General features: G+C 47.9%; 1 protein-coding gene across 1 annotated transcript in view; it reads right to left on the reverse strand.

Moving 5' to 3' along the window:
* Positions 1-490: 490 nt before the first annotated feature.
* LOC134928550 (scinderin-like) overlaps positions 491-15,587 on the reverse strand; it is a 160,547-nt gene continuing 145,450 nt past the window's right edge. The window contains exons 14-16 of the mRNA XM_063924426.1: positions 12,500-12,577; positions 4,792-4,852; positions 491-1,392 (exon numbers count right to left, since the gene is read on the reverse strand). Of these exons, the coding sequence (XP_063780496.1) occupies positions 1,259-1,392; positions 4,792-4,852; positions 12,500-12,577 (273 nt within the window). The 3' untranslated portion in view covers positions 491-1,258. The remainder of the gene's footprint in view (positions 1,393-4,791; positions 4,853-12,499; positions 12,578-15,587) is intronic.

The raw sequence follows: 15,587 nt of genomic DNA on the forward strand, positions 1-15,587 counted from the left end.
TGGTTCTCTGCATCCCTGCCCCTTCCAAGCAATGTTGTCAAGCCCCAAAATGATGGGCCTATTACATTTCATCCTAAAGATATAAATGTCCTTTAAAGGGGATGTAGTTACATTGCCGACAGTCACGATACCGACACTGGAATCCCGACCGCTGACAATGCCGACAGCCGGATTCCCGGCTAACAGGGGCTATTCCCACTCGTGGTTGTCCACGACAATCATAGAGTGGAAAAAGAACCTGTGGCGAGCCACCGAGCCTGCAAGAGGACTCTTTGCGCTCATCACCCTGCCAGCATACTGACGGCTGGGATGCCGGTGTCGGTTTACTGATGGCTGCCATACCGACCGTCGGTATATCATACCCAACCCCTTTAAAGTCCCACAAAATGTAACATGTATGTTATTTACCCTCGACAGTCTCAGTTATGGGCTTCACTGTGATACAATAATAAGAGAAATTGAAAGATGAAACTTTTTTTTTAAAGCGGCATATTTTCAATAATTAAATTTTATTTCTGAAAAGTCATATATCACTGGTCAACGTTAACATTGTCTTTTAAATGTTGTTTCAAATGAGAATTACAATTTGTAGCATCATTTGAGATATATATATATATATATATATATATATATATATAAAAGGAATGTATCATTTTGACTAACGGATAAGACAATATAAAAAAAATCCCGCTTTGAATGGAAGCGACAATAAAGTGAACCAGTCACCTGCAGTACACACAGTGAAGGCGGCATTTATGTGGCCCAAACCTGTAGGTCATGTATTAATAAACTAGGAGGCATTAACATTGCTGAGGCACGAGGCACAGCATATTGCTTAACTCAAAACATGGCGACCTCCATTGTGTGTAGAGGTCATGGGCTACAACGTAGGTCACAGCTAGAAATCACAACAGCATCAAAATATAAGCAAGGAATACTGGGCACCATGCAAGTGGCAATGTTGGCACAAGTATTTTCATTTGACAATGCAGACATGTTACAAAGCATATTCTCTGTTTTCCCTTAGGTAGGTAGCCCTTGAGCTTTGCGATATTGAAATATTGTACATACAGTCGCTACCCTCTGGCAATCTCCGTTGGCTTTCCCCAGCACGCCGTACGTCTCAGTGCAGCTTCTCGCATTAGGGAAAACAGTTACACAACTTAAATTCTAATATTATAAAATAAAAGACAAGCTACAAAAATAACAATATGACTTGAGTGGGGTTTCTTCATGCCTGTGGGTTCTGTGCGTCCTCTCAGTGCTCCCATCTGCTGGCATCCCAGCCCAGGAACCAACCAGTGAAAGTCAGGGGCTCGTGTCCCTGTTTTACTGTGACAATAGGGATTCTTTTATCTCTGCCGGATGGATCTGTCTCTATGTACTGTTTAGCTGAAAGGACAGAATGACATTACATATCCACCTTAGGAGTGAGGACGTTAATAAGTTATATTATAGAGGCAGATGTATTAAGCCTGGAGAAGTGATAAAGCAGTGATAAATGCAAGGTGATTACGCACCAGCCAATCAGCTCTTAACTGTCAATTTACATATCGGAGCTGATTGGCTGGTGCGTTATCACCTTGCACTTATCACTGCTTTATCATTTCTCCAGGCTTTAGGGGTCTATTCATGAAGCAGTGAAAAGAGTAGAGAAGTGAGCCTGTGGAGAAGTTGCTCATGGCAACCAATCAGCTGCTCCGTACAATTGTATAGTATGCAAATTATAAATGTTACTTCAATGCTGATTGGTTGCCATGGGCAACTTCTCCACTGGCTCACTTCTCCACACTTTTCACTGCTTCATGAATAGACTCCTTAATCATACTTGCCTACTCTCCCGGAATGGCCGGGAGGCTCCAGAAAATCGGGTGACCCTCCCGGCTCCCCGGAAGAGCAGGCAAGTCTCCCGATTTGCGAGGTCCCCCCTGCCCGTCCGCCCACTTAGTGTGTAAAGTGGGCGGTCCGGGCAGTCGATGACGCGATTCTTGCTGAATCGCGTCATCATAGCCACGCCCCCTGCAGTGTAATGCCGGTGATCGCAGCATTACAGAGCGGGGGCGTGGCTTAAAGGAGGCATCACCGTGACCCCGCCCTGTCCCACCCTTGCTCCGCCCCCATCCCACCCTTGCTCCGCCCCCGTCCCGCCTCCAGTCCACCCCCTCCTTTACGTCATGGCCTCCCCTGCCCGCCTGCTGAGCCGACCTGGCTGCTCTCTCCCGTTCCGGTGACGCTCCATGTGTGTTGCGCTGAATTAAATCCCCTCTCAGAGTTATTATTTCACATCATAAATGTATATATATTATATTTTGATTATACCACCCATGAAGGCAGCTGGTAGCTTTCGCATCTCACTAGGTGCGCACGTGCAGTGTGGCCGCTATGCGTGCGCACAACCAAAAGGGCTTCAGGATGCGATCACTGCCGTTGCAGCAATCGGGTCTGAATTAGGCTTAGTTTTGTCATCTCTCCTTTAAATTATAAACACAATAAACTTTATATTTGAGTTTTATTCATACTCTTACTATATTAATCATATACTGAATATTCTTTCAGGACAAATCATTTAATTGTGAAATAAAGTTCTCTCCGCTCTAGATTGTAAGCTCTCACGATCAGTGACCTCCTGAATCTTGGGGGGTCATTAAGACTGGATCGCTGCAGTGGCAAAGATTGCGGTCTGAAGCCCCATGGGGAGTGCGCACGCGCAGGCAGAGGTAGCCGCGGGGCAGGAGGGGGCGTGCCAATGGCATTAGAACGCCGTTGGTGGGGTGCGGTCCGGATAACGCAGGCGTGTCCTGACTGTTGCCGGGGCAGGCTGCGGCGGCTGCGTGACGTCACACATGGCCACTGCAACCCGGGATGCGGCAGGGCAGGTAGGGAGGTACTCGGCAGCTGCAAAAGCTGATGAATTGTCGGCACGATTAGAATGTCAATAAAACAGTGTGCTCCAGCGGTGTCTTCTGGGTCCGGTGGTCAGGAGATATTGGGCCTAATTCAGTTCGGACCAGTGCCCATTGTTGCAAAGCACTGACTTTGGGTTTTTTGCGCACGCGCTGGACTTGAACAGGTCCCGCGACATAGGACGCAGAGCAGCAGCAAACTGTCAGTGATGACAGTCTGCTGCAGCTGGGGGGGCGTGGGAAGGGGCGGCACCAGCCTCCATCTGTGGTAGGGCAGAGGCCAGGGATCTCTGTTGTGGGACGTAGATTTCCTAGCCTCTGCAACGGGTGGCTTGTGCCGCACCGCAAGCCATCCAATGGTGGTAGAGAGATCCGATGCTGCGTCCTAGAATGTGGCTCGGATCACTACTGCAGTAGTAATATGTGCCTCCTGCTGCATCACCATACAGAGCTATCACTGCTGCTTCCAAGGAAGAAGCAGTGATAACAACTCCAGTCACACTGAATGACCCCAAGTGACTTCTGGCTGTCATCCTGTCATTCTAACCCTAAACATCTCCCTAGTGCCTAACCCTAACCCTCTTATCCCACAGTCTTACCCTAATGCCTTCTGTAGGGCAGCCTTACTCAAACCCTCCCCTAGTGCCTAACTCTGACCCTCATATCCAGCAGTCTAACCCTCCCTCTAGTGCCTAACCCTCCCCTAGAGCAGCCTAACCCTAATCTTCCCCTAGTATCTAACCCTAAACCTTCCATCCCACAGCCTAATCCTAACCCTTCCATCCATCAGGCTAATCCTAACCCTCCCCTAGTGTCTAACCCTAACTTTCCCCTTCAGCAGCGTAACTCCTAACCCTCCCCTAGTGTCTAACTCTAACTTTCCCCTTCAGCAGCGTAACTCCTAACCCTCCCCTAGTGTCTAACCCTAACTTTCCCCTTCAGCAGCGTAACTCCTAACCCTCCCCTAGTGTCTAACTCCAAACCTCCCAAACCGCAGCCTAATCCTAATCTTCCCCTAGCGCTTAACCTTAACCACCCCTCACGTAGCCTAAACCTAACCCTCCCATCCAGCAACCTAATTCTTACCCTCCCTCTACAGTTTAACACTCCCCTTCCGCAACCTAGTCCCAACCCTCCCACTAGTGCCTAACACTAAACCTCCCCTCCCACAGCTTAATCCTAACCCTCCCCTAGTGTCTAACCCTAACTTTCCCCTTCAGCAGCGTAACTCCTAACCCTCCCCTAGTGTTTAACTCCAAACCTCCCAAACCGCAGCCTAATCCTAATCTTCCCCCTAGTGCTTAACCTCACCCGCCCCTTGCGTAGCCTAATCTTAACCCTCCCATCCAGCAACCTAATCCTTACCCTCCCTCTAGAGCTTAACCCTCCCCTTCCGCAACCTAGTCCTAACCCTCCCACTAGTGCCTAACCCTAAACCTTCCCTCCCACAGCCTAATCCTAACCCTCCCCTGAATGCCTAACCATATCCCTCCAGTACTGCAGCCTAATCCTAGCTCTCCCCATGTGCCTAACACTAACCCTCCTGTCCCACAACCTAACCCTATCCTCCCTCTAATGCCTAACCCAAATCCTCCCATCCAGCAGCCTAACCTTCCCCCTAGTGCCTCACCCTAAACCTTCTGTCTCGCAGCCAACCCCTACCTCTCCTTTTTCAACATTGTTGTGGTTTCAACATTATGATTGTTGGCATTTTGAATGTCGACGCGGTGACTGCATCCCTTATCTAGTGGCATTTCATTTGGTTGAAAAACGTATTGCTGGCCATTCAGCATGAGGCAGTCTATGGAGTGCAGTCTATGGAGTGCTAGGGTCTATGGAGTGCTAGGGTCTATGGAGTGCTAGGGTCTATGGAGTGCTAGGTCCGTACCTGATTTCAAAGATTCTTTCTTCTCTACCTCATTAGCATCTTTCCCGATCCAGAGGAAGATCTGAAAATGAAATATAAGCCATTGAGCAGCTATAAGATTGCACTTGTGACCAACCTCAGTGGTAGCTATTACTACGGAGTGCTTCACAATCTATTTCTATTCAAGCTTGAGTTTTCCTTTTAGCAATTGAAATAACGAATGAATATTGTTCTAAAGAGGTCTGCATGTCACAGAAAGCGGTATTATAATATCCATTGTGAGCTCAGGCTAGAAAGCTTCCAGATAACGTTCTGTAAGTCATCTGGCATCAGGTAATGAAGCAGATATCGTCCTGTGACCAGTAGGATATCAATACCATATTTTTACTTTCAAAAACCTTTAAATATTCCTCAATCAGAGAAAGCGATCATTGCATGAAAACATACACTGGAACACAAAGTGAAAAGGGTCTTGTTCCTAAAGCTTGCAATCTAAAATAAAAAATAAGATTTTAAACCTACCGGTAAATCTTTTTCTCCTAGTCCGTAGAGGATGCTGGGGACTCCGTAAGGACCATGGGGTATAGTCGGGCTCCGCAGGAGACATGGGCACTCTAAAGACTTTAGAATGGGTGTGCACTGGCTCCTCCCTCTATGCCCCTCCTCCAGACCTCAGTTAGAGAAACTGTGCCCAGAGAAGACGGACAGTACGAGAAAAGGATTTTTGTTAATCTAAGGGCAAGATTCATACCAGCCCACACCATCCACACCGTATAACCTGGAATATACGCAACCAGTTAACAGTATGAACAAAACAGCATCAGCCAAAGACTGATCTTAACTGTAACAAAACCCTTATGTAAGCAACAACTATATACAAGCCTTGCAGAAATATGTCCACACTGGGACGGGCACCCAGCATCCTCTACGGACTAGGAGAAAAAGATTTACCGGTAGGTTTAAAATCTTATTTTCTCTTACGTCCTGGAGGATGCTGGGGACTCCGTAAGGACCATGGGGAGAGTGCGGATGACTCCAAACCGGACGGGAGAGTGCGGATGACTCTGCAGCACCTATTGGGCAAACATGAGGTCCTCATCAGCCAGGGTGTCAAACTTGTAGAATTTTGCAAAGGTGTTTGAACCCGACCAAGTAGCTGCTCGGCAAAGCTGTAACGCAGAGACGCCTCAGGCAGCTGCCCAAGAAGAGCCCACCTTCCTAGTGGAATGGCCTTTACCGAATTTGGTAACGGCAATCCAACCGTAGAATGAGCCTGCTGAATCGTGTTACAGATCCAGCGAGCAATAGTGTGCTTAGAAGCAGGAGCGCCAACCTTGTTGGCCGCATACAGGACAAACAGTGCCTCTGTTTTCCTAATCCGAGCCGTCCTGGCTACGTAAATCTTTAAGGCCCTGACTACATCCAGGGACTTGGAATCCTCCAAGTTTCCTGTAGCCACCGGCACCACAATAGGTTGGTTCATATGAAACGATGAAACCACCTTAGGCAAAAATTGAGGACGCGTCCTCAACTCTGCTCTATCCACATGGAAAATCAGATAGGGGCTTTTGTGAGACAAAGCTGCCAATTCGGACACCCGCCTTGCAGATGCCAAGGCCAACAACATGACCACCTTCCAAGTGAGAAATTTTAATTCAACTGTTTGAAGAGGCTCAATCCAGTGAGATTTTAGGAACTGTAACACCACGTTAAGGTCCCAAGGTGCCACTGGGGGCACAAAAGGAGGCTGGATGTGCAGCACTCCCTTTACAAACGTCTGGACTTCTGGGAGAGAAGCCAATTCCTTCTGAAAGAATATAGATAGGGCCGAAATCTGTACCTTAATGGTGCCTAACTTCAGGCCCATATCCACTCCCGTCTGTAGAAAGTGGAGAAAACGGCCCAAGTGGAAATCTTCCGTAGGAGCATTCTTGGCTTCACACCAAGATACATACTTCCTCCAGATACGGTGATAATGTTTCGCCGTCACCTCCTTCCTAGCCTTTATCAGAGTAGGGATGACTTCCTCCGGAATACCTTTCCCAGCTAGGATTCGGCGTTCAACCACCATGCCGTCAAACGCGAATCTTCTTGTTGAGGCGTGACGCCATCATGTCTATTTGAGGAAGACCCCAAAGACTTGTTATCTCTGCAAAAACTTCTTGATGAAGTCCCCACTCTCCTGGATTGAGATCGTGCCTGCTGAGGAAGTCTGCCTCCCAGTTGTCCACTCCCGGCATGAAGACTGCTGACAGAGCGCTTACGTGATTTTCCGCCCAGCGAAGAATCCTGGTGGCTTCCGTCATTGCCACTCTGCTCCTTGTCCTGCCTTGGCGGTTTACCTGAGCCACGGCTGTGACGTTGTCTGATTGAATCAGAACCGGTAGGTCGCGAAGAAGATTCTCCGCTTTTCGTAGGCCATTGTATATGGCCCTTAATTATAGAATGTTGATGTGTTTACAAGCCTCCTGGCTCGACCATAGTCCCTGAAAATTTCTTCCTTGTGTGACTGCTCCCCATCCTCGGAGGCTCGCGTCCATGGTCACCAGAACCCAATCCTGAATGCCGAACCTGCGACCCTCTAGAAGGTGAGCACTCTGCAGCCACCACAGGAGAGACACCCTGGCCCTGGGGGACAGGCTTATTTTCTGATGAATTTGAAGATGGGACCCGGACCACTTGTCCAGCAGGTCCCACTGAAATGTCCTCGCATGAAACCTGCCGAAGGGGATCGCCTCGTAGGTCGCCACCATTTTTCCCATTACTCGAGTGCATTGATGAACTGACACTCTGTTCGGTTTTAACAGGTCTCTGACCATGTTCTGGAGTTCCTGGGCTTTTTCCATCGGGAGAAAAACCCTCTTTTGTTCCGTGTCCAGAATCATGCCTAAGAACGATAGCCGAGTCGTTGGAACCAACTGTGACTTTGGTAGATTTAGAATCCAGCCATGCTGCTGGAGCACTCTCAGGGAGAGCGACACGCTTTTCAGCAACTGATCTCTCGATCTCGCTTTTATCAGGAGATCGTCCAAGTACGGGATAATTGTGACTCCCTGCCTGCGCAGGAGCACCATCATTTCCACCATTACCTTGGTGAAAATCCTCGGGGCCGTGGAAAGCCCAAACGGCAACGTCTGAAACTGGTAATGACAGCCCTGTACAGCGAATCTCAGGTACGCCTGATGAGGGGGATATATGGGGACATGAAGGTATGCATCCTTTATGTCCAGTGACACCATAAAATCCCCCCCTTCCAGGCTGGAGATAACTGCCTGGAGCGATTCCATCTTGAATTTGAACTTTTGCAAGTACAGGTTTAGGGATTTTAGATTTAGAATGGGTCTGACTGAGCCATCCGGTTTCGGAACCACAAACAGGGTTGAATAGTACCCCTTCTTCTGTTGAACTAGGGGAACCATGACAATCACTTGCTGTTGACACAGCTTTTGAATTGCAGCTAAAACTATCTCCCTTTCTGGGGGAGAAGCTGGTAAAGCCGATTTGAAAAATCGGCGCGGAGGCACCTCTTCGAATTCCAGCTTGTAGCCCTGGGATACAATTTCCATCGCCCAAGGATCTACGTCTGACTGAACCCAGACGTGGCTGAAGAGTCGAAGACGTGCCCCCACCGGCGCGGACTCCCTCAGTGGAGCACCAGCGTCATGCGTTGGATTTAGTAGAAGCTGGGGAGGACTTCTGCTCCTGGGAACTAGCCGTGGCAGGCATTCTTTTCCCTTTACCCTTACCTCTGGCGAGGAAGGAAGAGCCCCGGCCTCTTCTGGACTTATGCGACCGAAAGGACTGCATCTGATATTGTGGTGTTTTCTTTTGCTGTGGGGGAACATAAGGCAAAAAACTAGATTTACCTGTGGTAGCTGTGGAAACCAGGTCCGCGAGACCTTCCCCAAATAACACCTCACCCTTGTAAGGCAAAACTTCCATATGCCTCTTTGAGTCGGCATCACCCGTCCATTGGCGGGTCCACAGGTCTCGCCTAGCAGAAATTGCCATGGCGTTGGCTCTTGAACCTAGTAGCCCAACGTCTCTCTGAGCGTCTCTCATATATAAGACTGCATCTTTAATGTGACCTAAGGTCAATAAAATGGTATCCTTATTTAGGGTATCAATGTCAGCTGAAAAGGTATCTGTCCAAGCTGCTACCGCACTACAAACCCAAGCCGATGCTATTGCCGGTCTGAGCAAAGCACCGTATGTGAATAAATTGATTTTAAGGTAGTTTCCTGTCTGCGATCAGCAGGATCCTTGAGGGCCGCAGTGTCTGGAGACGGTAGCGCCACCTTCTTGGACAAGCGCGTTAAAGCCTTGTCCACCCTGGGCGAGGATTCCCACTGTAACCTGTCCTGTGCGGGGAAAGGATATGCCATAAGAATCCTCTTGGGAATCTGCAGTTTTTTGTCTGGAGTTTCCCAAGCTTTTTCAAATAACGCGTTCAGCTCATGAGATGGGGGAAAGGTTACCTCAGGTTTCTTTTCCTTAAACATGCATACCCTCGTGTCAGGGACAGAGGGGTCATCTGTGATATGTAAAACATCTTTTATTGCAATAATCATATAATGAAAACTTTTGGCCACCCTTGGGTGTAACCTCGCATCATCGTAGTCGACACTGGAGTCAGAATCCGTGTCGGTATCAGTGTCTGCTACTTGGGACAGGGGACGTTTTTGAGACCCTGAAGGGCCCTGTGACACAGTCAAAGCCATTGATTGACTCCCTGTTTTATCCCTGGACTCTGCTTTGTCCAATCTCTTATGTAATAAAGCCACATTTGCATTTAAAACATTCCACATATCCAACCAATCAGGTGTCGGCGTTGCCGACGGAAACACCACAATCATCTGCTCCACCTCCTCCTTAGATGAGCCTTCCGCTTCAGACATGCCGACACACCCGTACCGACATTCCCACACACTCAGGGATATATCTATATGGAGACAGTCCCCCAATAAGGCCCTTTGGAGAGACAGAGAGAGAGTATGCCAGCACACACCCAGCGCCACTAGACACTGGAATAAAATCCCAGTTAGCATTCAGCGCTTTTATATATATATATCTATAAATACACTCACTGCGCCAATAAAATGTGCCCCCCCCCCCTTCTTTTTTGCCCTCTGTAACCTTGTTCAGCAGGGGAGAGTCCGGGGAGCCAGCTTCTCTGCAGTGTGCTGTGGAGAAAATGGCGCTGGTTAGTGCTGGAGGACCAAGCCCCGCCCCCCTCACTGGCGGGCTTCGGTCCCGCTCAAATTATTTATACTGGCGGGGGTTTATTAATATACTGCCTCCGCAGTATCTCCTTCAATGCCAGTGTCCCTAGAGGTTTTTATTGCTGCCCAGGGCGCCCCCCCTGCGCCCTGCACCCTTACAGTGCCCGCTGTGTGTGTCTGTGTGGGAGCAATGGCGCGCAGCGGTTACCTCAGTGAAGATCTGAAGTCTTCTGCCGCCTGTGACGTCTTCTTTTCTTCTTAATGCTCACCCGACTTCTATCTTCCGGCTCTGTGAGGAGGACGGCGGCGCGGCTCCGGGACAAACGGCGAGGGTGAGACCTGCGTTCCGACCCTCTGGAGCTAATGGTGTCCAGTAGCCTAAGAAGCAGAGCCTATCATTTAAGTAGGTCTGCTTCTCTCCCCTCAGTCCCACGATGCAGGGAGCCTGTTGCCAGCAGTGCTCCCTGAAAATAAAAAACCTAACAAAAAGTCTTTTACAGAGAAACTCAGTAGAGCTCCCCTGCAGTGCACCCAGTCTCCTCTGGGCACAGGATCTAACTGAGGTCTGGAGGAGGGGCATAGAGGGAGGAGCCAGTGCACACCCATTCTAAAGTCTTTAGGGTGCCTATGTCTCCTGTGGAGCCCGTCTATACCCCATGGTCCTTACGGAGTCCCCAGCATGCTCTAGGACGTAAGAGAAATATAATTAAAAAACTCTCAAGTTTAGGAGCTTGAAGGCCTACAGGGAAGTCTATTTACTACAATACAGAAGACTTTATACCAGGGCTGTTTCTAGGGGAATGCAAGCCGAGTGACCACAGGGTAAGCTCAACAAAAAAGGGCATCTTGCCCAGTGGCCGGTGAGAAAATATAACACAAGGCACAGCCACAACCGCCACTATACCAGTCACTGAAATTTCTGCAATAATTGGATTCAGGAAGAAGTGTGGGTGATACAGGCATCCTGTGCTTATTCTAACTGTCGCTATCACATGGTGAGAAGTTGGGGCAGTAGGAAGAAGTAGTGTTCTGCAGCTAAAGTCCACACTATCACCATGTCAGTCATGGTGCCTGAACAGCATCAGACAGGTCACATGACAGGATGTGAGATCTATAAACAATGTTTTACCATTACACTTGCTACTGTTTTTTGGACATTTTGAGTAAACGACAAAGAAATCCAGCCAACTGTTCAATTTGTATACCGCGGGGGAACACATATCATCAACTTGCTATGTACTGTATGAGACTCCACAGATAGAGTGCTATACAACTTTATCAACCACTATATTACATAGAAGGTGGTAGGATCCAAGACAGACTTTTCTGCATATGATTTAAAATAAATAACATTTTCTCTGTTACTCTCTTTGCAGAACTTTTGGTGGATAACATGGTGAGTTGAAATGGTGTATTGGGTGGATGGAGGTTTGACTTGGATACGTTCTTTCTTTCTAAAGGCCTCAGATTTTCTAGAGCCATCCCATGTGAATTAATATTGGTCTAGCTCACAAAATGGCTGACTTCCTTCTGTTTTGGTCCAACTGGATATCAATAGCATATGCATCAGGAGTAACAAGTGTGTATGCTTACACCATACGGTGACTTGACAGTGTAGTAAGTGCGAAAGTCGTATTACCCTATTTATACACAATGTAACAATGCACTGAATTCTCCAACTGTTTTTTCCCCCTTTAAAACTGCAATGTGAATCGTCTCTCCGGGATGTAGTCATGTGACCGGCGGTCTCCTCTACCTACATACTGCCCCCTACATGCTGCCCAAGAAGGACTAGTCCCACTCATGGGTGTCCACTACACTCATAGAACCCCAGTGGCAATGCAGCACCAGCCCTCATGACAGATGTATATAGGGGGTCATTCCGAGTTGATCGTAGCTGTGCTAAATTTAGCACAGCTATGATCATTAACACTGACATGCGTGGGGGGGGGGACGCCCAGCACAGGGCTAGTCTGCCCCGCATGTCAGTGCCCCCCCCTTTGCACTTCAAGAGTAGCTCCCGGCCAGTGCAGCTTTAGCGTGCTGGCCGGGAGCTACTCATCTCTCCCCGGCCCGCAGCGGCTGCGTGTGACGTCACGCAGCCGCCGCGAACCACCCCCCCAATGGTCCGGCCACGCCTGCGTTGGACGGACTGCTCCCCCTAAATGGCGGCTTAACGCCGCCGTTCAGCCCCCTCCCGCCCAGCGACCGCCTCTGTCTCAGGTCCCGATGGCTGCCATGCTCCGACCCGATCGCTGCGTCAAACTGCAGCGAGCGATCGGGTCGGAATGACCCCCATAGATCTATCTAAATTCAGATATTACTCCATGAAGATACGCGAGCAGGCCTTAACTGTAGTCGGCCTAAACTTGCCGGCCTTTTACAGTCTCTTTTCCACGTCTCCAAATGAAAGGCGTCATCATAAATAAACACGTATGTCCAACTCTAAAGGAAGCTCACAGTGCATGCATATATACAGTGCATTTTACAGGCGTATTATACAGTACCTGTTCCCATGTATCCAGTAGCATAACGTCATCTTCTGCTAAATCATCTTGTGTAAATTCCCCGGGTACCTCCTCGATCTAGGTTGAAATGAAACAAATTGGAAGAAGTTATTTTTACACCTGCTAAAGAAAATATTAATGGAAGCAGTGTACCGCTGCAGTCACATCCCGGTCTCCACCTGTCACGTATCTAGCAGCGGCCAGGCAGTGACGGCCGACTACACTAGGGAAACTATTGTATTATTCCACCTTTCAGCATCATAGATTATAACACGGATTGTGACTGTTATGGGAGAGGATCACAGACCTGTTCTCATAAAGGATAACTGTAGGCCAGTGATTTTCAACCTTTTTTTACTTGCGGCACACCGAACAATATTTTAAAATTGCCAAGGCACACCATCAGTTCCCCACAGAAAAAAAACAAAAAATACACATTGGCCGTCACAGTAAAAAAAAATTCACACATACATTGGCCTACACAGAAAAAACAATCACATTGCTCCCCACATAAATCATGTTGCTCCCTACATGAATTATTCACATTGTTCCCCCCATAAACCATAAATCCTTATTCTCCCCACATAAATCCTATTGTTCCCCACAGGAGAAATAACATAACAAATATTAGCCCCTACCGGTCAGCTGTCCTCCTCCCTGTCCCTCAGTGGCATGGGATGGTTCATAGTGGAGTGCTGCGAATACTGAGCAGCGGGCGGTCGGGCAGGTATGGATGTGGGTTGGCAAGGAAAGCCGTGTATACATGCGGGAATTGGAAGATGCGTATGCAGGCGGGTGGGCTAAGGCATAGGTCACGCCCAGAGCACGACTGATTCTTTAAGAAGAGCCTGAGCCAACAGTTCACTCTGAAGGTGCAGGAGCTGCTCTGGCTCCGCGGCACACCTTGCAACTGGTCGCGGCACACTAGTGTGCCACGGCACACTGGTTGAAAAAGCCTGCTGTAGAGGTTTCATGTACATTTATATAATAATACTAACCATAAAGCTACTAAATACCTACTGTGTTATGGTAGGATATGACTGAATAGCTGTTAATGTACAAACTACAGTCTAATCCCCATTTTACATCCTGTGATTGTACATTATTGCAGAATTTACTCTCACTGCCTAATGCGTATGAATGGGCCGAGTTCCCTGATTTTCTACCAGTTATCCCCACAATTGGTGCCCCTACACAATATCATTTTGTAGAGATAAAGACAAGTTATTTCATTTTGCAGATATGTATTTTCATAGAAAGTCTGCCACTTTTTTTTTTACTACATCTAGTGTTCCTACTCTTATCTTTACTACAACTACATTTCCTACACCTATAGTACAACTACCCATCCTATACCTGCCCATCAGACTCTACTTTCCTGCATCTACCCTTCCTACTCTTACCCTTCCTACACCTATGTTTCCTAAACCTATCCTTCCTACTTCTACCCATCCTACTCTACTTTCCCACTCTTACCCTTCCTAAACGTACCTTTCCTACTCTTACCCTTCCTACACATATCCTTGCTACCATACCCTTCTTCCTACACCTAACCTTCCTATACCTCCCCCTCCTATTCTTACCCTTCCTGCACCTATCCTTCCTGCTTCTACCAATCCTACTCTACTTTCCTACTCTTACCCTTCCTAAACGTACCTTTTCTACTCTTACCCTTCCTACACATATCCTTGCTACCATACCCTTCTTCCTACACCTACCCTTCCTATACCTCCCTCTCCTATTCTCACCCTTCCTACACCTATCCTTCCTGCTTCTACCAATCCTACTCTACTTTCCTACACTTACCCTTCCTACACGTATCCTTGCTACATATACCCTTCCTATACCTACACTTCCTACTCTTGCCCTTCATACACCTGTTTCCTACACCTATCCTTCCTACTTCTACCCATCCTACTCTACTTTTCTACTCTTTCCTACATGTATCCTTGCTACATCCACCCTTCCTACACCTACCCTTCCTATACCTCCCCTCCTACTCTTACCATTCCTACACCTACCCTTCCTATACCTACCCCTCCTACTCTTACCCTTCCTACACCTATGTTTCCTAAACCTATCCTTCCTACTTCTACCCATCCTACTCTACTTTCCCACTCTTACCCTTCCTAAACATACCTTTCCTACTCTTACCCTTCCTACACATATCCTTGCTACCATAACCTTCTTCCTACACCTACCCTTCCTATGCCTCCCCCTCCTATTCTTACCCTTCCTGCACCTATCCTTCCTGCTTCTACCAATCCTACTCTACTTTCCTACTCTTACCCTTCCTAAACGTACCTTTTCTACTCTTACCCTTCCTACACATATCCTTGTTACCATACCCTTCTTCCTACACCTACCCTTCCTATACCTCCCCCTCCTATTCTCACCCTTCCTACACCTATCCTTCCTGCTTCTACCAATACTACTCTACTTTCCTACACTTACCCTTCCTACACATATCCTTGCTACCATACCCTTCTTCCTACACCTACCCTTCCTATACCTCCCCCTCCTATTCTCACCCTTCCTACATTTATCCTTCCTGCTTCTACCAATCCTACTCTACTTTCCTACTCTTACCCTTCCTACACATATCCTTGCTACCATACCCTTCTTCCTACACCTACCCTTCCTATATCTCCCCCTCCTATTCTCACCCTTCCTACACCTATCCTTCCTGCTTCTACCAATCCTACTCTACTTTACTCCACTTACCCTTCCTACACGTATCCTTGCTACATATACCCTTCCTATACCTACACTTCCTACTCTTGCCCTTCATACACCTGTTTCCTACACCTATCCTTCCTACTTCTACCCATCCTACTCTACTTTTCTACTCTTTCCTACATGTATCCTTGCTACATCCACCCTTCCTACACCTACCCTTCCTATACCTCCCCTCCTACTCTTACCATTCCTACACCTACCCTTCCTATACCTACCCCTCCTACTCTTACCCTTCCTACACCTATCCTTCCTGCTTCTACCAATCCTACTCTACATTCCTACTCTTACCCTTCCTACACGTATCCTTGCTACATATACCCTTCCTACACCTACCCTTTCTATACCTACA

This window comes from Pseudophryne corroboree, chromosome 5 (genome assembly GCF_028390025.1).
Source record: "Pseudophryne corroboree isolate aPseCor3 chromosome 5, aPseCor3.hap2, whole genome shotgun sequence".
Taxonomy (NCBI): domain Eukaryota; kingdom Metazoa; phylum Chordata; class Amphibia; order Anura; family Myobatrachidae; genus Pseudophryne; species Pseudophryne corroboree.